The sequence below is a fragment of the Haliaeetus albicilla genome, chromosome 10 (assembly GCF_947461875.1).
Source record: "Haliaeetus albicilla chromosome 10, bHalAlb1.1, whole genome shotgun sequence".
Lineage (NCBI taxonomy): Eukaryota > Metazoa > Chordata > Aves > Accipitriformes > Accipitridae > Haliaeetus > Haliaeetus albicilla.
In genome coordinates, this window is record NC_091492.1 from 20,348,752 (window position 1) to 20,373,976 (window position 25,225).

Consider the following 25,225-nt stretch of genomic DNA (forward strand, 5'->3'; position numbering starts at 1 on the left):
CAGATGGTGTCTATACACTCAGTAGCAAGGAAGATGATGAAAGCAAATCACTGTAAATTCACCCAAATGTTATTTTTTGTATACATCATAATAAGCACCTTATTAAATCTTTTACCTTCTTTCTTGTCTAAGAGGCTTCTGCAAGTGTCCATATTTCACTATTCTAATTTTCATTAAGGTTGGATTCTGGGTCTCAGGGTAATTCATATTGGTGCAAATTCAAATGCAAAATCAGGATGGCTGGTAAAATCTTGTGAGGTGGTAAAGTTAAGATAGCACATTTCTGAAAGATATGACTGATTATGATTGTGTTAACATGTTCTGAACTTGGTAAATTCCTGAATGAAACACATTAGCAATGGGGGAAGTGCTGACATGGGCTTCTGCCCACAGTGTAGATCTGTGCCAACACTTGGGTGTCTTCACATCTTTCTTTGAAACTTGCTGTTTTTCTACTAGTGTGTCTAGCTCAGCACAATTGTGTTTGGGCTTACTTGAGCCAATACAAACACTACTTAAATGGCAAGGACCAGAAGCAAACAGGGAATTCTGTTAAATCAAATAAAAGATGTTTAAGCAAATATTAGATTTCTGGAAAGGATTGTTTCTTTTTAATAACCAGTGTGCAAACTCATATCCAATTCATGGGTTTTGTCAAGTTGCCAGTGCAAGCCCTCAAGGAGTCTTAAACAAAGATAATACTACTGATATTGTAGTTTCTGGTGTTTAATATAGTTTATTTCTGGTGGGCTTTTTTAAAAGAAGTAAAGAATATTTTCTTAGAAGACTGATCATGCACGTTAAAAAAATTCTCTACAGTGGTAACAAACTGGCCTCCGGAATATGGATAATGACTTTTTTCACCTCGTATATAAGTGAAAAAGGTGCAGTACTGCTTTTATCAGTAGTTTCAACTGTAACAACTTCCTTTTTTCAATTCTAGCCAGCTTTGGACACAAAACATGTGAAGGAAGCAGTATATAGCACGTACTTTTTATAATAATAAGCTTGCTGGTATTTTACTGGCAGTTCAGACTTGTAGGTGGTTCTGTTATTTCTTGAATTTGCCTTGGATGATGACTAGTAGAATTCGGTCGTGTCGCTACACATTGTCATGTTCCTGAATTGCAGTTAATCTACAAATGCCCTGCTGTCAAGTCATTCTTTGTGGAGAAAGAGCTGGATTGCCCTTCTAACAAAACAGCACTTAGAAATAGTTACACTGACTCGATTAACAGCAGGGTATCATCAACTGTAAAGCAATGCTAAGGGACTTTTCAGTGTGTCAAGGTTCCTTGTGTTTGTTGGTGTAAGTGACAAGAAGACCAGGCACTCAATGTGAAAACAGAAATTTGCTGTGCATATTTAAACAACCTTACAAAGGCAAAGAGCTTAATTTACTTTGTTTTTGAATGTGAACGGTCCTGATCTCCCAAAAGGAGACAATAAGAGAAATAACTAACATACACTACTTGATTCATCAGCTGAAAGACCATTATCTAAAGAGCGTGGGCTTGCAGAGCAGGAGGAATAGCAATTATGTGCTTAGCTGACCTTCCCTGGCCAAGAATAAGATGGAAAGGTTTTTAGTATGAAGTATGAAGATATTCCCAGCTGCCAGAACAGCACACAGATTTGTAAAAGAAGTATCAAAACTGATTTTAATTGAGTATGGAAATGTCTCTGTGTGATATCTTGAGTAGAATCAGTAAAGCAATGGTTACAAAAATGACACGTGATGATCAAGGACACAAATAAGAGCAATCAAACTGGTAAACACTGACAAATGCAGTGTTCACCTCAAGACCAAAAGGCCTGGGCTCTGAGAGGCCTACAGCAGAAATGCCTTATCTACAGAAGACCTGCCTTCGGGTAACAGGAAGAAGGCAGCAAGTTTACAGTAAGTCATACAGGCCATTCTTCTTTCTGTTAGCTCAGCAGATAGGAAGACAGTTACTTCAAAAGGATGGAACAAAGACAACAGGCAGTGAGCTTGCCCAAAACTTACGGACGATGAAATAAAAGACTAAGACAAAAAAAAAAATCATAATAACTCACTCCTAAAAGGCATAGAAAATCTGTCTAAAAACTGCTTTGATGCTACCCAAGGGAACCCAAGAGATGCAGTGGGGACCTGACAGCTGCCATTCCTTGAACTTCGTGTCATAGCACACGTGATCCTGGCCCGACTATTTGGACACATGCATTTTGGGGCTTTTGAGTAAAGGGGTATGACAGAATGACTGTGAGTGACTGAAATCAGTTTTCTTTAAATACTGTTTTACCCTTCCATAAGCTCTTTCACTGCATTTTGTAACATTTAATTCCTACACCAGGATCAATGTTGCAATCAGTTTTACAGTCAGTCATACTTGCACGTCCTGTAGTTTGTTTCAGCAGGAGGTCATTTCAAGTCAACACTTGCATGGTGACTAAGCACCTGTCTTTGGGACAGGCTGTTGGGTTTGTTGGATGTTGACACCTTTCCACTCATTGTAAATACACAAGGTGTGGCAGCTGCCTTGAAAAAAGTAAGTCTAGATTTAGACTTAGCCTTAGCTTCCTTGAGTGATTTGTTGCATTTTCTTCCTCTGTCTTATTTCAGGAGAAAGATGTGTTATCCTCCTCCTTCCATGTCAAAGCCAAGCCACCCCCATCATTTTTCTAACCTTCTGTCAATAGACTACGTATATGCTTTACCAGATTCTGACTTCATGCACAATCTTTTCAACATGCCTTTCTGCAGCAGTTATAAATGTTGTTGAATACTGAATTCAATGAGGCAAGAACAGCTTCAATTTTATACCTTACAGTGTGTATAGCTGGTAAGAGTTACCAATTCAATGAGTAGTTTTCTACTTCTACTTGCCTCTCACTCCCCTGTCTTCATTTGTGATACTGTTCATGCTACCATTCGAGGTAGGAATATTTCTGAAATTAGTAGACACACTGAGGGATGTAGGAAGCTGTGAAGCAGAAACTGTAGTGCCCTTGTTGCAAAGTAACCCTATCAGAAATAGCTTTACCCTGAGCATGAATTGGTAACACCTGGCTCAGAACATACATTTTCATAGCAGTAGTAGGTACGTGAGTGAACCAAGGAAACCTTGTCTTGCCCATGAGCACAATCATGACTGATCATGAGATGTGATCACACTGCTACCAAGTACTATTTTTTTCTCCATTTAGTTTCTGCTTCCGTGGATACCCTTCTTCCTCCCCTTCAACAACCAGACACCCACCAAACGACACGTACTTAATACTGAGCACATAACTCCCACTAACTGGTATTGCTGAAGCGCAAAGGCTTATATCCTTTCTGGTTTTAAATGACTGTAATTACAAGTCTACCTGTCCTTGTTACGCGTATAAAGGCCTAACGATTTTTTGTTAGGATTGCCAAATGCCTGACCTCAATGATACTCTGTACCAATTAGCTGTCACATTAGTCAGGTGTTGCCCGAAGTACAGCTATGCCCATGAGCTTTTGTATCGGATACCCTGTCCCTCGACTGTGTAAGACTAAAATTCCTAGCTCTGCTAAGTATTTTTGTTTTTCCTTAAGCCATTCTGACCATGCCGCTCACGGGCTACCTATTTTTATGCAGAAGTTTTGCAGCAAACGCCCCTTACTTCACTTTCAGAAATCGTCACGATCACACAGCTGTAGATGTAGTAACGTGAGACAAAAGGTGTTCCTCCCGCAGCACGTCTCCCTCCCTAAATGCGTGCTGCCAGCCGGGACCAGAGGCCTCAGCCCGCACCTGCGGGGCGCCCTACCTGTCCGCTATGCCTCACACGGGCCAGGCCCGGGCCGCGGCTGCGGCACGGGCCGCGGCAGCCGGGGCCCTCCGAAAGGCAGGGGGTCCGCCACATTTACAGAGGTTTCTGCGGGGCCGGGCCCCCAGCGGGGCCGTTGCGGCTGAGGGGAGCGCAGGTTCCCGCCGCCGCCTGAGGAGACGCCGCTCGAGCCCGCCAGCCGAGCCCGCCTGCGGCTGCTGCGAGAAGCGAGGTCGCGCGGCGGCTCCGGCTCTCCGCAATCGGCTGGTGACGCCTGCGGGGGCGGGGCCGGCTGCCGCCGGGGCGGGGCGGGGCGGGCCCTTTTCTGGCCGGGCCGGGCGGTAGGGCTGCACTCCGGCGGCGGCGGCCCCGGCGGAGCGGAGGCGGCGGCGGCTCCCGGCCCCGGGGTTATGCGCTGGGGTGATGGTCCCGCCGGCGGGCGCTAGGCTCCTCCCGCCCTCGGGAGGGAGCCCCTTCCTCAGCCTCGTTCTCCTCCTCCTCCTCTTGCTGCTACTCTTCTGCCCCGGCGGCGGGTGCCTGCCGCGCCGCCGGCCCGCGGGGCCGCCCGTGGTGCTGGGTAAGAGCCGGGGCGTCGGCGGTGCGTGGGTCTGGCGCCGTGGAACTGCGTCGAGCCCGCTGTCCCTGCCGTCGCACCCCTGGCAGGGAGGCGGCGGGAGGCCCCGGGCGCCGCGGAGCGAGCGGGGTGCGGTGGGTACGGCCGCGGGGGTGCGCGCCCCGGCCGCCGCTGCCCGGGGGTCTCCGGGGTGTTTCGCTCGGCGACCCCGCTTTGTAGGCGCCCCGGTCGCTGCGGGCACCGGGGCGGGGCGTGCGGAGCGTCTTCTCCGTGAGTCTGCCCCGGCGCTGGCAGCCCCGTCCCTGGCCCGGCCGCAAAAGCGAAAAACACAGGCCCGGGTAGGGGGGGCGGCACCTCACCCCACCTCGCATCCCATCGCATCGCATCCCGCCCCGTGGCGGGGACGGGACGGGACACGGACGTGCCGAAAACGTTAGGGTGCCTTTGCTTGTCAGTGGGCGTGGGAAGAATGGGGCTCGCTTAAATACGTTTTTAGCTCCTTAACTAAAAGCAGGCCCTCGTTTCCCAAGTTTTTACTCCGTATGAGCCTTTCCTAAAAGGGGTTGGAGTCGGATGTGGGAAGAGAAGTGACTGGGTGTTACAGCAGCCCAACTACAAGCATTTAAAAAATAATAGGCTTATTTCATCGCACAAGGTAGAAAAAGAATATCGATTACTGGCCTGTGGTTTCACCTGTTAACACGAACCCATTTGTAACAAATGTGTAGAAAGTATTCCTATAATAGGTATTAAGTAGTATTTGTTAGATGCTTTTTGTATCCATTGATAAGAAGAATCATAAATAAATTTTAAATGTTTTAATAACTTGTCTGCTGAAATTGTAATTCTTAAGCATTCCAATATATTAATTAAGTGCATTTGGTGATATGTCAGTAGTCAGTCCTGTGAATGTATTCAGTATGCTGTATGTTCTTATTACACAATTAACCTTGATGGTAAAGGGGGAAGAAAGATCAAGAAAATGGGAAAAGGATAATCAGTGGAATGTTGTTCAGTTTAAGCTCCATTTATTTATAATAATTTAGGCTCTGTTGTTGACTTTATTACTACTGTTACAAACTTCTGACATAAAAGGGTAAACACTAAGCAAGAACTTTTTTAGAGATGCTGTGTATCTCGGGACCACCATGTACAAATTCACAGTTCTTAATAGATGGCTGAACTAACTGAGAGGATGTAGATTTAGAAGTAGAAACTGTAAAAGGATGTGCTAAGAGGCTGGAGTTAAAATGTGAACAGAAATTATTGGAGTTCTGTCTGTGAAGGTTAGAAGCAATCTTTTATCCCATCTTTCCACTCTGTAATGCTGGGTTTTAGCAATAAACTTTGGCGCTTACTCCAGTGCAGGCTTCTTGATGATAAAGGTGATAGTGTTTTAGTTGCTGATCCAATATTCAATTCTAGCTATGAAGGAATCGAAGAAGACTTAAAAGCAATTGGGATAAAGGGATACTGATTATAGAAGCATGGAGTTACTACTGATGGATCTACTGTAAGTATGTATGTTCCTTAAGGATGCTTTTAAAAAACATGGCTGACCTACATTTTGTTTTCCTAAGAGACATTCTGGTAAATACTGCGTGGCTGAGCAGACATTCATCAATGATTGCTTTAAAACACAGACTTTCTTGCTATTACAGTGGATTTTCATCAAATGCTACAGAACTTGTATCTCTGACTGTTCTAGTCGGTGTCTGCGTTTTAAAATGTGCTGGTTTTGCTGCCCAGTCCTGACCTGTCCAGAAAGTGAAGATTCAATGCGTTTTAACATAAACAAATGTTTTGGGTTGTCTGTATGTTTGAGAAAGTAGGTGCTCTTAGGGAGTGATGTGCTCTAACTGCCTATTGTAAAATACCATGGTTTTTTGATGTATAGAAATGACTGTCGTTGTAAAAACACCTGCACTAAGAGCTTAGCTTCAATTAGACATGACATGGGCAGTGAAGGTCAAACAAATAAAGGAGAGGAAGGAGTGACTGTCGGTCGCTCTGGTTCTGTATGAAATGTTCTCATCTTGATTCTAGTTAACTTTTCACGACCTTTTCTTCACCCTTCTTGCGTATGTGACAAGATAAGCTTTTCAGGAATTACTGCGATGAGGATGGTAGAAGGGTTTAGGACAATCATTTAGGGAGGCATTCTAAGTGCTGGCTTAACACAGGTGTTTGGGAGAGGGGAGAAAAACACACATTGCGCTGGAACCACAAATGCAAAAGGAGATGGAGAGGTGTATGCAAGGCTACATAATACAGGCCTATACAAGCCTGAGATGGTTTTGGAGCCCATACAAGAGAGGGGGTACAGCGTTGAGCCTCCTGATTTATCTGGTTGGCATCTAGACCCCTAATTCCTGATATGTGTTCAGTTTTTAAATATGTTTTTTATCTTGTAGTAAATATGGTCTTATGATCTAAGCATTCACTTTTGGTCCGCTTGGAACGTAAAACTCAAGTAGAAAGGGGAGTTAACAAGTTTGGTCTTATTCTGTGCATGGCAAGCTGGCTATCTGATCTTAAGGAACAAAGAAAGAAGGAATGGTGTTTAAAGGAATGTTGTCAACACAATGATCACTTCATAAATGTTTTAGACTGATGGTCACAAGATGCAGTGTAACTTGCTCTCAAATTTTTCACGTAATGACCCCACTTGCAGTTGCAGCCTGTGCTTATGCAAGTAACGGTGGAGGAAGTAGAGCAGTAGTTTGCAAATATGGGGCATTGCTCATACATGGATAACTTTTGTTCTGCTCCCCAAGTACTAACAAAATACTGCTGCTAGGAATATAAAATCTGAAAGCAGATGAGCTGCTTGAATACAACCTTGTAACTATTGGCTGTAGTTGTGGTGGCAACAGATCTCGGTTTTGCAGAGCCCTCTAACTGGCTCGGGTGAAGTGTGGTTCTGTGAAACAGCTAAGCCAATCTAACAGCTCATTAGTGCTCCCCCAGCTTTCCTTATGCCTGCTTATTGGCCACCTTGTGGAGTTGTTTGTCTTGATATAGCATGAGAAAATTAACCTGTTGAGGAAGAAGTGATTAATTTTGTAGTTGAATTATCTTAATGGAGGAGCTGGCACAAGGAATGTGGAGAGTGGCACCCCATTTGGATTAGGTTATTTTTTAAGCTGATCTGTGTATCATCAAATGGTGCCGTAGTAGCAGAAGCTACTATGCCTGAAGATCATGCTTGTACATACCAACGGAGCAAGACCAGGGACCAAACTGACATGGGTAGTAACTGACAGCAAAATACTGCAATGCAATTGCTCAGTTCTCCCTGAGCTTTAAATAACAAAGCATCAAAGGGTATTCATATAATAGTGGTTCTAGAGAAGAAGAAACACAAGGTAAAAGTCAAAACTTTACTTCCAGAGTCCTGCCTGAAGGCTTGATATCAAAGATACAATGCTCATAAAATATAAGGTGATTCTCTTGTTTTTGGGGAAAAGGGGACTGCTTAAGATACTGAATTGCTTTCATGCTTTTTTTTTTTTAAGAGTTTACTAGTCAGCCAGGACAATATATTCACACAGGAATATTTCCTTTAAGAACAAGGATAACCTACTCAATACCTCTGCTCTACTGACAATATCTACTAAAATATATATATATTCTGTACAAGTGCTTCTGGATATCTGCCTCATGTTTACATGCAATTATAATATTTTTGCACTTAACAGTTTGGTTATATATGCAACACTCTTGTCTTCTAATGCTTGCAGTAAGAAGTTCCTTTATTTTGTCGTTGCTCTTCCTCCTTCATTTTCTCATAGTCCATCGATAATCACTGCATACTATCTCATGTCTTATCAATTTTGGGAGCTGATAACCTGTCCTTATAAGATCAGTGGTGGATTCACTGAACTCTTTACCTTTTAGAGCTGACTCAACACAATTACTATATCAATGTTCTGATACCTTCTGCAAACAATTTGTTAGGTACTTGGCTAAAGTTTTCTAGAAAGACACCTAAATGAAGTTTGTTAATAATTGATTTACATGCAAACGAGGTTTGTCTGTGAATTCCTGCTGACTGTTAATTGAGGTGTGTGTGTGTTTGTATAGTCAGCTGGCTAGATGTCAGGAGTGATTTAAATGTTTATGCCTCATGTGATCTGAGGTATCTAGAAGTATCATGTGAGATGTTGTTTGCTTTCTTGTTCCTAATTTTAAACACAAGCCTTTTCTGTGGCAGTCTATCATGGAGTCTATGAGCTACTTTGAGACATTCTCCTTAGAGAACTGTGGTCAGAGTTTCAAATTAATTTTCCAGAAAACTTGGTTCATTTTGAAGGCATGCTAATTTATAGAACCAAAAAGATGACAGTTATTTGAGGAAATTAAAAAGTTACAAGTTAAAAAGTTACAATATTTGATATATATCCAAAGGCATTTGCATTTCAAAGTAGTAAAAAAGTACCAGTTGATGGCCTCTCTGCCACACAAACAATAGATTCCCCCCCCCCCCCCCATTATATAGGTACAATTTTTTTCTTTTTTTTTTCCCAAATGAAACTTAAGATCCCCCTATTCATGGCTTTTGTTGAACGTCCTTTTTTCTTTGCTTCCTGAGCAGTATTAAGGCAAGTCACTTTCCAGGGTGCAAGTTGCTTATTGTCTTCTGCTGGGAACTGTGAATCAGTCATTAAGACTTAAGGATAGTGATAGGCAGGAGTGTAAATATATCCTAAAGCTAGTTATTGTAGTTCCCAGGAAAAGTCTGTAACATCTTTTAAACTCTCAAATGAAATTTTTAAATGTGCTTTCCATAAAGCTTAATCAAACAAGAACACATCCCAGAAGGAGATCTACTAGCTTTGTCAGGGCAGTTGGAAAAAAAAAGAAAAGCAAAAAGCAAAGCATACTATAAGATGGGAAGTGAATTGGGTTCATGGCTGTATTAGAATGAATTCTGTTGGGATTAATGTCTTTGTGAAAAATGAGAATATGCTAGAACTAATAGATCATCAAACCTGATGGAAACACTCTGCTGTGTATGAAATCTCATTATATTTCCAAATGTCACAGTTCAGAAGTCAATACATGTATTGCACAACTACAAATTAGGGAGGCAAGGGTACTGCTTGAGATCTTTTCTTGGACATCCAGTTTTAACTAGTGCTATTGTATTTTGCAGAACTAAACTTGCCAGTTATTTTGTACATCTGTGAGGTCAGTCTGCAGGCTTTAAAAAGTAAGAACTTTCTGTAATGTTTCCAGCAAAAAGGCTTAGAAACTACAGATAATGGTAGATGAGAAGATGAGAAAAATTGCTTACAGATTACTCTGCCCACAGATGCTTTCTGTGTATGGCCTGAAAGCAAAGGGAAATGTGTTTTTTCCTACTGCTTTCAAATTCCATCACAGAAAATTCAGAAAGGTTTGTCCTTATCCTACAGAATTAATCTTCAATGTGATCTATTTTTAACTTGTTACTTATCAAAAAGACACTAAGTAGTTCTCCAGCCAAAATGTAAATCATTAACGCTGTTAAATTGTGTGGGGTGAGGACTGAAGATCTTGCATATTTCTCTCCATAATGTGAAAAATCAAAATTTGCATTTTGTTCCCTACAGCTTCATCATGAACCCTATTCAGCTTGCAGAATGTACTTTAGAAAATAAAACATGAGTTGTGAATTACAGTGATTAGCAGTTTCACTGTTAATATAGAAATGTAAACCTGAAAAAACCTTTTTGTTAATCCTTGCTTTATAAGCAAACAGGCATCATGCCTGTACCTGAGACTATTTTTTAACTCCAGTATTGTATCTTGGCACAGGTGGAACTTGCCCCTTATCTTTTGTTTAGAATTACATAAAATTACTGCTTTCCAACTTGTTCCTTATCATCCCTTAAGTAAAAATTAGTATGTAATGTTTCTCATCTGTTATGAATTGGACACAGGAGCACATCCTCTATCCTCAAGCTTCTTGAAGATAAAATTTTTTAACCAAATTAAACTTGCAGTTAATCTAAGATCATTCCATTAAGTCCAAGTGAGACTTTGTATACTTTCCTGCTTTCAGTACTCTTTTTGATACATTTATCTTGATTATAATCTGAAACTTCTTCAGTTCTGAGTCTTCCTACTCTGAGCAGGAGTGCTTATGATTATTTGAGTGCTGTTTGGAAAACTCAGCAAGTTCTTAAAACTCTGATACTCCAGATGTTTGTCTAAGTCTTTGAAAGGTATCTTTGCTGGAAGAGTTTGATTTTTACACAAGGAAATGAGATTCCAGGGTAGAACAGAATGTCACTCTTCTACTTTGTTTTGCATTGAAACTGATGACAAAATCAACCTGTTCTGTCCTTGGCAGGTCTGCTGCTGCAACTGGCCAGCTGTGAATGATTGATATAAATAGAATTACACTCTGTTCCTTTTCTAATTAAAAGCACTGATACAGCACAGGCACGAGACTGTGGAACAAGCTGTTGCCTTATAGTTCTGTAAGCAATAACTAAACAGCATTTTGTGAGGTTACCAGACTGAACTTCAGTAAACTCTTTCTAGGGTGTGATGCAATACTATAATCTCCCTTACTATGCTTTCCAGTATATCAGAGTCCTTGAAATATGACCTAAAATAAACTGTGGTCAGCTACTGGGTCTTTTAACCTAATGAGAAAGTAGAGGTAGTTAATAAAGAAATCCTGAGGTGTATCTTTTCTGCAGTGGTTGAAGGTTTTAAGAGTGTGGTTGTCCAGGTCTATAGTTTGAGGTTCTGTCCTTTTTCAGTTCTGCAGTGTTCCTCTGAAAGCCTATCTGGCTTTCCAGTTAAATTAGGTGTTCCACTAAAAGGTAATATCTCTTTCTTTAAACCATTGCTAAGTATCAGAGTTCTATAGAAAAACTGTTTTGATTAAATAATTTACTGAAGTAGGGAAAAAAGAAAAGCAAATGTATGGGTAGGCCTGCATTAAAAAACTTCAAAATTAAACATTGACAAGTGAATAGGATAAAGTTATGCACACACTGAAAAGGTGGGAGGGTGTGGAGCTGAAAGGGGTGGGGGGAACCCTTAAGAAGTGCTTAACTCTTACATTTTTCTAATTCAGAGAAACTTTTCAGTTACTGAAGTATCTTTTGCCTTTCTGGTTGTTGAGGGAAAAAAAAGATTAAACATAATGTAAGAAATTTCTCTGGAAATTTGCTGTTGAAAATTGTAAAAGCATTTTTTTGAGCTTAGTTCTAATTTAGAAATAATATTCCTGTCTCTATCTAGTGCTTAAAATAAAGGAAAAGAAAATTTCATCAAAGGAATACTGGTATTTGGTATATGCCTTTAAGAACTGTGCACTTCAGAGAAGGTGCAAATACAAGACCCTTCCCTCCAAGTATTACTGATGTAATGTATCAAAAAAAAAGTGAAGATCAAAACTGTTGTTGCATCCAAACATGAATGTAAAAGATATGAAACTATATATTTGGATTATTATGCTAGCCAACTAAATCTTGTGTAGCAAAGGTGCAGTTGGAGGTGAAGAAGTAAAAATAAAAAACATAAATGGAGCTGCTTTCACTTGACATTTTTTAATGTCAAATTGATAGTTTGCAAGCAACTGTTTAAAGAGAACAGAAAGAGTTGCATGTGCAGTTGTAATACTCTGAAGAAAAAAAATCTTCCAGAAAGATTCAGTTTGCACTTTAAAACACAGATGATTTTAATAATGTCCAAGACCATCTGTTTTTCATACCCATGGCCTAACATGACCTGTTCTTATACAGTCTGCTTTTTGAAGATGTGAACTGTTGATCCAGAGCTATTCTACATGGTGGTTCCCCACTGATGATTTTTGAAAATCCAAATATTTTCAGTGGAAAATGTGCATGCAGTACTTTGTTCTTGCATAACATTTTTTAATCCAGTTACAAAACTTAATGGTATCTTTGGATGTAGTGATACAGCATATGAGGGCTACAGTATTAAGATGTGTATATTATAATGTAAAATGTTATACACTTTAAGTGTCTTGTTTTTATATCTTTCAGTTCCAGGGGACTTAGGTAATCAGCTGGAAGCAAAGTTAGATAAGCCATCAGTAGTGCATTATCTATGCTCCAAGAAGACAGACAGTTATTTTACACTCTGGCTGAATTTAGAATTGCTTCTGCCTGTCATCATTGACTGCTGGATTGATAATATCAGGTAAGACTAGAAATGTTGCTCTTTGCAGTTACCTCCTTTCCTTAGACTGACATGCTTTGTACAGAATGGCTGCCTTAAACTTTCTTTTCTGATTCAAGACCGGTGAAAGAAATGACTTGGAATTCTGCTAGGTAGAGTAACAGGATGAATCAGAAGATGTGGCTCTTGCATCTGAGGTAGCTGTTCATCAGTGATGAAAAACAGAGGTTGTCTTAGTTTCTTCCACTTTCTCTCCTACCAGTTACCCAGTGTTGGTTTGGGCACTTATCAGACACTTCTGCAGGCTTACCTAAAGCAGAACATTTTCTGCTTTTTTGATGAGTTACTTAAGTTTTGATGAGGCAAGGGGGAAGGAGGTAGATTGGGCAGCTCAGAGGGGACAGGCAGGAGGAATGTGAGCTTGCACTTTTGCTGTCAGTGGCAGTCTCGCAGGCAGTTGAGACACACTGTGTCCTTCAAGGGCAGTCAGGAAGTCTCTTTCCAGAATTATTTTGGTTTAAAACATTGCCTAATTTAAAGCATCCAGACTATTTCATCATTCAGTCTGTTTCATTAATGTTCCTGTAAAAATTGTATAAAAACCTTTATGAAAACAAGAAATACTTAGCTTGTGCAATTTAAAAATATTGTATTGGCATGTTGCTCTTTTATGTGAATATACTGAGCCATTGTGTAGTTTTACCTCTGCTTTATGTCCTGCTATATGCCTTAGAGGTTAGAGATTTCTGGTGTGTGAAGATTTGAATATCAGTTCAGATTTTAAGACTGCATCTAGGGGTTAAAACTTGCATTCAGAAATGGCAAATGTATTGATACGGTATTAAAAACAAATGAACAAAACCCCGACAATAATAATAATAATCATAATAAAGACCCTGACCCAATGCTCCAGATTCTTCGTATCTCAAATTGATTTGAAAAGTATCTACAAAACACTCAATACTGCTGTGTGTTTCCTGAGGTACCAATCATTAGTCAAGAAATATCAAGTACTCCCTTATGCTGGTGTGGGTGTTCTAGTTAAACAGAAATGAATTATTTTCATCTAGGAGAATTTTTCCAATATCTGATTTTACAGGTATTTTATCTTCTACTGCTACATTCTTAATGTCCTTGACGAGTCTTCTCTATTGTGTGGCTTGATGCAAAGTGAAATGGCATAGAACTACATAAAGTAGCTTATATTCTAAAGTTGAAGTTCAGCCACAATTCTGTATACTCAGTTTTATGGAGAAGATAAGTCTCAGATTCTGCCTGTAAAGCATTAAACCAAAATAATTGTTTGCATTGTATAACCTCTTAACCATTAGAGTACTCTTACCATGCCTGCCAGGGTTTTTTTGTTTTATTTTTTCTTCTCGGTAATAGCACTTAAAGTTCTTGTTACTGCACTCAGAATGTAAGACCCAATGTAGTCGAGAGTTGTCATGTGGTAATATGACATGTTTCATGTTTTTCTCTCTCTTCCCCCCCCCCCCCCAGGCTGGTATATAATCGAACAAGTAAGATTACAGAACCACCAGATGGAGTGGATATTAGAGTCCCAGGTTTTGGGCAGACTTTCTCCTTGGAATTCCTTGACCCAAGTAAAAGGAGTGTTGGTATGTACAAGCTGCATCTGAAGTGCTTTGTCACCTGCAGGATTTTTCTAGTATGACTTTATACAACAAGCTACTGAAATGTGATTTCAAATTGCAGTTCTGTTTAAAAGTAGAAAAACTGATTGGTTTTGTTGTTGTTGTTTGTTTGTTTTTGGTAGTAGGGTAGCACATGGCTCACTTACCTTTTAAGTGTTTTCATTGTATTGTCTTGTCTGTTGTTTGGCCTGATAGATTGAGACAAGAAGATTCCATGTTACTTAGTCTTGTGCCAAATTTAAGTTCTCTGGATGAAACTTGAGTAGGTGCTTTGAAGACAGATGCTTTTGGAAAATGAGATGGGTTGAGCAGAAAATTCTGTGACAGAAGCTTGACAAGCAAAACCAAAATAAACCCACTTCATTTCAGCTTGGTTCTGAGTAAGGCGCTCTTTGGCCTTAGGAATGAGTTAATGGGCTTGGGAGATACTGTACCATGCTCTGTAGCTCCTCGTCTTTTGTTGGTGTCAGAATAATTATATAATTACATTTGTGCTGCAAAAGATTTCTGCATTAATGTGTTTGCAGGGTTTTTTTAGGGTTTTTGTAGAAGTCATCTTTCAGAAAATACTGAATCTGATAAGCTTGTGTGAGTAGTTGTTAGCTGTGGCTGAAGACTTAAGTAACTTAGTAGCCAGTAGTGCACTGAGCTTCATGTGCTTCATAGCATGGATTTCTTTTCTTTAGGTAGCGATCTCCAGAAGGGCAGTAATGTGCTTAATGATCTTCACTAGATGACTCTCATAACCAGAACAGGGCCATATATAAAATTGCTTCTGTTCATTTTAGGGACTATATGATAAGCTTTCAAGACTGAGTGAGGTTTTGCTCCAAACTTAAATATGACTGTGATATTCAATAGGATGTTTTGACACTTAATCTTTCAAAGTGTTATTAGATGCATTTAATTGTGGTAATACTTAAACCCTATGTGTCAAAGCTTGTAATATGTAACATCTTTCAATGTGTAACATTAGCCAGTCTGCAAATGTTTCCCTTCTTTGCTATTAAAGCATTATGTTCAGTCACTTAAGTCTTAGTCTACTACCTGACAGAAAAATAGTTTTGGGGTAGTTTCCAGAGTTTTGCCCTGGGGTACACTGTAAGCATTTGTTTCCAAGAATAAATGTTGGTGAGGTCCAGGCCAACCTTTATGAATGTATTATATACTCTACCTGAAGTTAATCTGCAGTCAACAAAAGCTAGGACTCTAATGTAGTAATTTCTTAGATGTCTTACCCTTAAACTGTAAAGAATACATTTCTGCTGCAGAGAATTTATCCATTCTGTGTATACCACATTTTGCTGCCACATCTGATAGATCAGCCAACTAGTAAGAAGTTTTAATAATGGTATTCTCTCACTTTTGGGGGACAGCGGGCAGAACTAATTTTGTTTAATACGCAGCTTTCTAGATTGTCAAAGATTAAGACTACAGTTTTAATGTCTGAATATATGGTATCAGAGATAATGCTTCCAGAACTTAGTTTGTTTCACGATAGTGTCTGATGGCTGCTTCTAATGCTAATCTTTTCACTGTTCTGTTTCTTATCTGATGTCTACAGGCAGTTACTTTTATATGCTGGTGCAGAGTTTAGTAGATTGGGGCTACAAACGTGATGAAGATGTACGAGGAGCACCTTATGACTGGCGAAAGGCACCAAGTAAATAACATTGTTACTTGAATAAAATTTTGACTCTCCCAGACAGCAAAAATTGTTTTGGGTCTCTTCTCCCATCCCACCTGTACAATTATACTTAAACTTAATTTTTACTAGTTCTTGGGCCAGGGTACCCCTGGACCCAGATGAAGGTTGTGTGGTGTGGTTTCTTTTTTTCCTTGCTACTTAAGACTTGCTTAAAAACAAAACAACAAAAAAGCCACACTACCAAAACGCATCCCCACAAAACCACCCACCCCTCCCACTTAATACTGGAATTTCTAAGCTCTGCATTATTAATTCTACAGATAGTTAAAAAATTAACACTTTAAAGAATTGTGTTGATGTTCAGCATTCACAATTAATAACTCTGTAACCTGTATATGTTTACTTCAGATGAGAATGGAGACTATTTTGTGGCCCTTCGCAAGATGATAGAGCTAATGTATGAGCAGTATGGAAGTCCTGTTGTCTTAATTGCCCACAGTATGGGTAATATGTACACCCTCTATTTCCTCAACCATCAGACTCAGGATTGGAAAGACAAGTACATAAAGGATTATGTGTCATTAGGTGCTCCATGGGGAGGAGTGGCTAAAACTCTCCGTGTGCTGGCTTCAGGTAGGTAACTTGAGCGTTTGCAATGTATTTTGCAAGTATCTTGCAGTGCAAGATACTAACTAGACTGTTAACTGTAAGACTAGAGGATGAGAGTTTAAGGAACTATGAAGTTAAATATAATTTTTTCATAAGTGATGGCAACTTTGTTTCAAGCCCTGTGACCAGACTCTCATTCTTTATGTTTGTGGGAGTGGACTGAATTTTTTTACTCCTGTAACCAGGAGCTGTGTTGCCTCTTGACTTCTCCTAACCTATTTTCAGCAGATTGTTGTCATCTTCTGTTTGGCCTGGTGTCTTCTATTTCTGTCGCTTCTGTCTCCAGCCTGATTGCTCGCTGTTCAGTATTGCAAAGCTAACAAGGACTCCAGAGCATTCAGTTGTTTCCTTTGATTAAAGATCACACAGCTGCTTGAGGTTAACATTAAGGGAAACTTGTAGACATGGTGGTGAAGTGGTGCCCGCAGCACAAAAGCCTGTTGAAGGTTATAACTCTACAGATAAGGAAAGTGTATCTTTGAGATCGTGGGTTTAGCATACTAAATATGCCTGACACTGGGGGGGGCGTAACTTATTTCACTAAGTAACTGCAAATGACTGATGGAAAAAGTTCACTTACCCCATCATGTGATACCATAATTATTTCATGTGCTTTGGCATTTAGTTCATGATGTTTTGGGCTTGTTTTTTTTAGCTTGTTTCTGACTTGTTAGCTTTGGTTATCACTATCTTCCTAAACAAAGCTGACATCAGAAACTGGACTTCATCAAAATGCAGAATGCACAGCAAGTGCCAGTCATGCATGGACAGATCAAAGAATACTTTGCTTACCAAAGGCATTTGATTCTGAATAGTAGTGCATAGCTCAGTTACTAATTAGAAAACTTAAACTGGATGTTTGTATTGAGTTATACATTGTTAAATCTATTGCAATGGCACTGTAAAAATTAATATCCCTTTTCTCACAGGCTTCCGCTGACAAGTTTGCATGCTACAGAAATGGCAGGAAGTGAGCAATGTTAACTTCATAAATTTCCACATGATTATATAAAATTCCGCTGTCCCAGATTTCTGTTGGATTAAACTTTTATGCTTCATGTCTTGTTCATCCTTTGTAATGCGTCTCATCCAAAGTGGCTAGCTATACAAATGCATAATGAATAGTTGAATTTGTACTAAAATGTAGTCACCTTTTAGTCTGTATGTCTGTAATAAACTCCATGTTTTAGAGCAGAAATTTAAGAATCATGTAGGAAAGTTAAATGGGCAGAACATAATATCAGAATGCACATTTTTATGCTAGTTCTGTCTAAAATACCTGTAGTAAATCACCACCATCAGGCATTTAATACTTGGATTACATTAGTCTATTAAAGAGTTTCTAAAACTGACATTATCAGGATGTTAGTATGCAGAGGAATTGTTGCTTTAAAGAAAAATACTGCATTGCTGCAGGAAAGACAAGGCAAGCTATGAATGCATTCTTTCTGCTCCCATTCCTGTTTATAATATGGTAATGGCTAGGAACTGTATGTCAAATCCACAGTTGTGTTATTAAAGTGGTAAACAGTACACAGGTGGAATTATTTTCTCTAGAACTTCTGTAATACTTTCTGCTACTTATTCATGTGCCTTGCAAGATCAATACTTATATCATTACAATTCCAGTGCCAATAAAGTGAGGAGGTTTTTCCCACTACAGTGACCAAAGACACAAAGTTCACTCTGGTGGCTTGGTGTGGGTTGTTTTTTGGGTTGTGGTGTCAGCTTGAGATGCTAGCAGTGTCTTCCCTAGACCTAATACTTTGTTCACTATAATGTCAATTACGGTCTGCCTGCTGACTTAAGCATGGTCTTGGCTGTACAGTACTTCTGCACTTCAGAGAAAAGTAAAGGATTTGATAAGCATTTTGTAACAGTTCTGTAAGAGAAGGCTGGAATAGTCAGGTTCTGTGTTTGAGTATTCTACTGGAAATAAATTTTGTAAGCATTCCTTTCATTGTTCAATTTGGAACTTGGGCTTTCTTTGTTGAAAACTGCCAAGTAGTATTCAGTAGCTTAGTGATGAGTGCATAGTTAAGTATTTATACTACACAGTAATATGAAACACATTTTTCAGGACCTTTGTGATTCTTGCTGTGCTCTTTTGAGTTTCCTTTTTATCTGTTTCAGAGTTATACTAGCCATGTCTCCATATAGTCGTCCTAAAGATGGCATTAAAGACTGTGCTTTAGGTCTTGCTGAAGCAATAGTGCCACCTTATGGAACTGAAAAATACACTTTGGTGCTATTTCAGGAATAGTGGTTTTGGTTTCAGTATTTCAATTTCTATGGTGTGGTTGACCTGGATCACTATGTGCTGTAACCACCTGGACCTAATAATAGAAATTCTGATTCAAAGTTCAGCTGACAAAAGAATTGAGGTGTGCCAGCCATTGTGATAATGGAAAATAGGTCTGATTAGACAGTCACCATGAAAATAAACTTGGATCTGTCTCAGGGCTTTTTTTTTTAAAAAAAAAAGTTTGTTTCTAGTAATCACTGTATCTGCCACTTATTAAGCAGCTTTTAAGTTTGTGAAGATGCAAGAATAATGGTTAAAATATAGAAAGATGCATATAAACTATAACTTAGTCATGTGTTAGTTTGAGCCATCTTTGAAACAAACTGCTAAGAAAACGATGGACTTGATGTCTACAAAAAAATTCTTGAAATGTTCTGGTCAAATACTAGTTCTGTAATAATACTAGTTCTGTAATAAGACTAAGTCTAAATTTGGTAAAATGCAACAATTTTGGTTTTATTGGGTATTGGATAATTTAAGACCTTTATTGATAATAAGCTCTAGCTCTCTAGATTTATATTATATTAAGACAACATAATGCCTTGGAAAAGCTTGGCCAGCTGAAAACATTTCCCAAGTATAGTAGTTATCAACTAGTCTTTCAAGAATTGTTGGTTTTGTCTATTGTCCCCCACCCCTTTACCCCAGCAAAGATGTTTAGGTTACCAGAGTTGCTAGAAATATTACTGCTACATTAGAGAGAACCTGTGTTCTGAGCAGCACAAGTATTTTAGCAGCCCTGAAATGCTGACTGGAAGGGAAGATGCTGATACCAGCAATTTTCCATGGTTCCCACCACAAGCTAACAAGCTCTAACTCTTTTCTTCTCTGAAGAACTATGCATAGAGACTGAATTGGTCATTGAGTGTAGCATTCTTTCTTGATGGCATAAGCAGAGACAGTAATACTTGCTTTGCTTCTGTTTCCTTTCATGATAGTTATCTTCTTAGGTAATTATTAAGAGTCTGCTATTTTCTTTCAGTTGTAGGCATGTTCTGGTAGGTTTTGTTATAAAGGGAGTATATAAACTGGTAAAACACTATGCCAAATGGTAAATAAATCAATAGTAATTTTCATAGCTATCCTGAATGAAATACTGCTACTCTGCTTGTTTTGAATGTGCAAAATTTTAAACATTTTGTTAAGCCTATAAAGTCTCTTCATGAGTTCTTAAATGTGTGTGGATAGTCGTGTTTATCTGTTCTTTCAGCAAAAACATGATCTAGGTACCAGAATCACTGTAAAACACATTTCCAGAAGATCATTTAAGACAAAACTTGCAAGACAAAACTTGCAAATGGTATAAATAATGCCTAATAAAAACTGATTTCTTACTTGGCTCACACAGGAAATTTTTTCTCCTTTAAAAAGGAACATATTGGAAAGGTGGCAGTGTTCTTGGTTTGTCATTCATTCATCAACTTGTATTTAAATTTGTAAGTTACCAGAAGTTAGTCTGCAGAAGTTAATTATCAAGACAGTTATAAATGAGGAAAAACTTCTCAAATTGTCACTGTAAGCAAAGGGAATAATCTCTTTATTCATGTTATTGCTGTGAGTGGTAGTAATTGCTGCTGGTTGAGATTCATGCTTTGCTTTGTGTATAATGAAATTCCACCTTTTTTTAAGGTGACAACAACAGAATACCTGTTATCAGTTCACTCAAGATTAGAGACCAGCAGAGATCAGCAGTTTCCACAAATTGGATGCTTCCTTACAACTACACATGGCCTCCAGATAAGATCTTTGTAAGCACACCTACAGCTAACTACACTCTTCAGGATTACAGAAAATTCTACAGGGACATCAATTTTGAAGATGGCTGGCTCATGAGACAAGACACTGAACACCTGGTCTACCAGATGACACCGCCTGGTGTGCGTATACACTGTCTTTATGGTACTGGTGTGGAAACACCCGATTCCTTCCATTATGAAAGTTTTCCTGACAAAGAACCCAAGATTCTTTACAGCGATGGGGATGGTACAGTAAACTTACAGAGTGCCTTGCAATGTCAAAAGTGGGTGGACATGCAAAAACAGGAAGTGGTGATATTTGAGCTTTCAGGAAATGAGCATATTCAAATGCTATCCAATGATACTACTATCTCCTACGTGAAAAAGCTGCTTTTTGATTTGTGATACCTTGTGTTGACAGTTACTCTCCTCACCTGTGATGCCTTCCCTTAAATATGGGAAAATACCTTTTAATCCCTTGATATTTAGATATTTGAATTATTTATTTTGTGTTCTTTTTTTTTAAGGCTGTGTTTAAGAAGTTGTTTGGTGTCCTAAATGATCATTTGTCCCCTATTTGTGTTTATGATGCTTCATAGTATTTTCACATTCTGCAAATTTGCTCAAATATGCATTTTGGTGCCTCTGGTGTTGTGTCCAATATTCATACAGACTTTCATTTGGAGATTGTGTAGCCCCTTGCACATACTACATAGAATCATAGATACCTGAGTTCCTTTGTGTGGTCTTTGCAGGGTTTGGAGTGGGAGGGCTAGGAAGGATTGCAATTTTAGATGCCCATAAAACAAGGGAATGATATTAACAGTTTGGGAAGCACAGTGAACTTTTTAAAGGGTCTTGCATATTATGATTCACAGTTCCCAGTACCTTAATTTGTAAATGTGCATATCTACTAGCTAAGATAGGGAAGAGCTCTGCCTGGAACTGTACTACCTTTGTCATAATCTAGCCTTTCTTTTATTACAGCTTTTGGGGGGGGGGGGGGGAAGTGTGTGAATTACTTGAAGCTTATTATTAGGTAACTTTTTTTTTTAAAAGAAGAAATTGTTTGCTCAAATTCTAGAACCTGATTACATACAATCTGGAGTCTGAGGAATCCTCACTTTGTGCTTTATTTATCAATGAGGGAAAGAAGCTAAACAGTGGTTAGTGCTTGCAATAACTGTAGCTCTGTGGAGTAGCACATAAATTAAAGCTCATTGAATTGAATACTGGCAAACAATCCATACAGTGCAGAATTGCATTTCTGGGTGAAAAGTGATCTCATGTAGTAGAAGTGATAATGGATGGTGGGCATTAATTCAAAAAGAAAAGTGAACTTCCTGAAATGGGGTGGGGAATGGAAGTCAGCATAATACAGTATGAAGTATAAACCTTGTTCTCAGTCAATACTTAAGCTCTGATCTAGTTACTGATCAAGTAGTGATTGGAAGAACATTGCATTCAGCTGAAAAGCAACTCTACATTTTAAGACTAAAATCCATTTCCCATAGATTACAAGTTTCATTATTGCTGTTATAAGAAGTTGGGATACACTGTTCCTTAAACATTTCTGTAAACTGCTGAATATGCAACTCTGTTAATTTCCTACAGTATCATTTTACTCAGTGTTTAAAAAAAAATTCAACTCTGAACTCCACAGAAATGATAGCCTAAAGGCCATCATATTTACAACCTTGATTACAGAAGTCCTGCTGGAGAAAGTTTCACTTGAAGATTCTCTTTTGCTTGCTTTAAAACTAGTCACCCAGTTAGACTGCACTTAGTTTTCTGAAAACACAATTTTGAATGCTTTCAAAATGCTAGGTCCTCCAAGAAAACTGTTTTAAGAGTTTCAGAAACTCATCAAAACTATTGAGGATTCATTACTTAAACTGAAGTTGTCGAAAGGGTAAAGTTTTTAACTACTTTGGTAGCACGCATAAAATATTTGCTGCCATTAAACGTATCAATAAGATAAGTTGAAATGACAGTCTTGAACTCGTGTTACTGTAGAATGCAAACATTCTGGCACAGGAGATAAGTTAAAGGCTTTAAGTTTTAATTCAGAAATTACTTGTAAATGCAGAACAACTTGAACTAGGGTCATGGATAAGCTAAATAGGTTTTAACTTCCTTATTTAGCTTCCTTCCCCCTCCCCCCCCGCATTTGCCCTATTACTTTTGTTGAGAGCGAGTACACATTTTCCTAGTTTTTAAAATGGAATGTTTATCTCTTCCTCAGTTGCCCAGGGACCTACAGTTCAGCAGCAATATTGCCTAGACTTTTCCAGAGTAAGTACTGAGTTGCCCCCAGTCATTTGTAATTGGTAACTGTTGAAATGGGGGGAAAAAACCCCCAAAACAACCAAACAAAAAACCCAACAAAACCCAAACCAAAAAAAACTCAACAAAAAAACCCCCAAACCCTGCCCCCAACCCCAAACAACAACAAAACCCACAAAAAAAGTCCTTTGGCCGTGTTCTATTTTATGCAGGGCTGTCAGCTGGATAAGCTTCAGGCTTGTGTTCCAAGACTGCTCAAAGATGATAAAGCTCTTCCTGTGGTCTGACTCAATTTTTGAATAAATTGCTATGTTACTGGTTTACAACAGAAAGAAATTACAGAAAACAGCTTATCACAATCTGTATTTCTTGCTGAAGTAGAATGCCTGTTAATAAGCACTGGAATGAGTGGAGCTGGAGGCTGTATTGCAGGATACCAACATGGGCATGAAGGGCTGAAAAAAATGAGAAAAGAACATAGGTTCTTAACCTGATCAGGAGAATGTTTCTAAGCTACATTTAGATCCTTACCCATTAATTGGTAGCATTTTCAGTCTCATACCAAAAGTTTAGCTTCAGGGTGTTTGTGATTTGAGGTTCCAAAATACAGGATTCCAAAAGGTGCTGTTTAAAATTCTTTTCCCTTTACTACTTTCTAATACTACTTTTTGTGCCCCAAAAGAAAAAAAAAAATCTTTTTTTTCTTATTTTGGCAACTTAGTACTGTGTTTCTGAGATCAGTTGACTGTATCTTTTAACCTAAAGATTTGTAAATCAGCTTTCCATTATTAGACAAGGCCTTGAGTGTGTCTCTTTAAATAAACTTGTGTCAGTTAACCTGATAAAATGAAGCCGAAAGCTTTTCAGGGTGCTTTTTTGTTTGTTGATTGTCACTATAAAGCCTTGCTGTGCAAGAACATGTGTACCTGAGTTCTGAGTACTGTGTTAGAGCAAGCACAGTGCTTCTAGTGAGATTTTGATTGGACGTGATGGTTCTGCAGGCTATAGTTCTGTTTTATGTCCAGAAGTTGTGATTTTTCTACCAAATAATCTTCAGCCCTTTCATTTTCAATTTCTTGCATATTAGGATGGAGTTCTCCTTGAAAAACAAATGCAGCAAATAAACTACATTATTCTAGTCATTGAAACTGAATGACTTCACTCAGTATGTTGAGAAGTGCTTACTCACTATGGCATGTTCCTCTACAAGGCAAGAGCATTTAGCATTTCTGTTACAGGCCTGCTAGAACAATGTGCACATGAGCGTTTTAGATTCTTGTGGGGAGAGAGGTCTGAAGAAATAAATCTTTAAGGAGAGGAGAATGTGGCACATCCTTAAGAGGAGTAACTCAGGTGCTTTGCCACACTGCACAGTTGAAATGTTTGAGTTTATTGATATATCTTTGTTATAACCTAACACATATCAATCATGTCTCTCTTTCCATAATTTTTACTTGCTTTTATTCTTCCAGGATATTTTCAGAAACCAAAAATTGTCTTGAGGACCGAATGTGTTTCTTATTTTTGACAAAATATATAGAAAATGCTGAAGAAACTTTCAGCTGTCACTGTAACACTTCTGAAGAGGTTCAGAGTCACTATGTGATTCTGTTTTAAAAACAGAAGGCTTCAATAACTAGCAATAATTGCAAAGGACTTGCAGACCAAAGGAAGGAATGTTTGGTATTAAGGTAGTTCTTGGAGCACAGTGTGTTCAAGGCCCTCTTAAATTCAGGGAATGTTTGGCAATGACTTTGCTGCTCTACATTTAACAGTATTTTATATGGAACATATTCTGAGACCTAGCATTTTATATGCTCTTTTTGTGTATGAATGTGTTCAATAAATTTTGAATATTTTATTGTCAAACTTTGATAACATAATAAAGTTGATCTAATACAGCTTGTCTCCTGTTGTGAATAACATGTCTCACTGCTCAGATGGAATGTCAATTTATTGCTGTTTTTCTTCCCCACAGGTTCTTGGTGTCTCTTTTCTCACAGTAATTGCTTCTTGGTTCATCTTCAAATGCAACTACTGTCTTGTGGTACATTTGGAGTTCTCTGTTAATTGTTCTTGAATTCATGGAGAATGTGGGACTGAGATTACTCAATTTCTTTTGTTTGCTTTCTTGTTCATCTTGTATGGGGGGCGGGGGGGGAAGTTCTTGATGCCTCATGCTTCTGTTCAGGTAATCATTTTGAAATTAGTCCCTCAGTCCTGAAGTGTCCTAAATGCTTGCAGTTGCCTTTATATTGTTGATTTCCAAACTGATCCCCAAACCCATGCATGTTGACCATACAGTTTCATGGTTGTATGAAACAATATTTTTTGCAATTAAAAATAGTGCATTGTGGCCCTGAAGAAACTTTAATGATAGACAATGATTCTGTGGGGCAAAAACCCCTGGAAATTATCTCC

At 38.9% G+C, this 25,225-nt stretch overlaps 1 protein-coding gene and 1 long non-coding RNA gene across 4 annotated transcripts in view; one reads left to right on the forward strand and one right to left on the reverse strand.

Moving 5' to 3' along the window:
- The window catches only part of LOC138687098 (uncharacterized), a 44,060-nt gene extending 40,114 nt beyond the window's left edge, over positions 1-3,946 (reverse strand). For all 3 annotated transcript variants that reach the window (XR_011326434.1, XR_011326436.1, XR_011326435.1), the window contains exon 1: positions 3,781-3,946. This is a non-coding gene — a long non-coding RNA (uncharacterized lncRNA). The remainder of the gene's footprint in view (positions 1-3,780) is intronic.
- A 164-nt stretch (positions 3,947-4,110) lies between these two features.
- PLA2G15 (phospholipase A2 group XV) lies at positions 4,111-24,705 on the forward strand. Its single transcript, XM_069793715.1, has 6 exons — positions 4,111-4,357; positions 12,367-12,523; positions 14,006-14,124; positions 15,725-15,823; positions 16,217-16,441; positions 20,412-24,705. Exons 1-6 carry the CDS (start codon positions 4,204-4,206, stop codon positions 20,921-20,923), a joined length of 1,266 nt encoding a protein of 421 aa, XP_069649816.1. The 5' UTR covers positions 4,111-4,203; the 3' UTR covers positions 20,924-24,705.
- Positions 24,706-25,225: the final 520 nt, after the last annotated feature.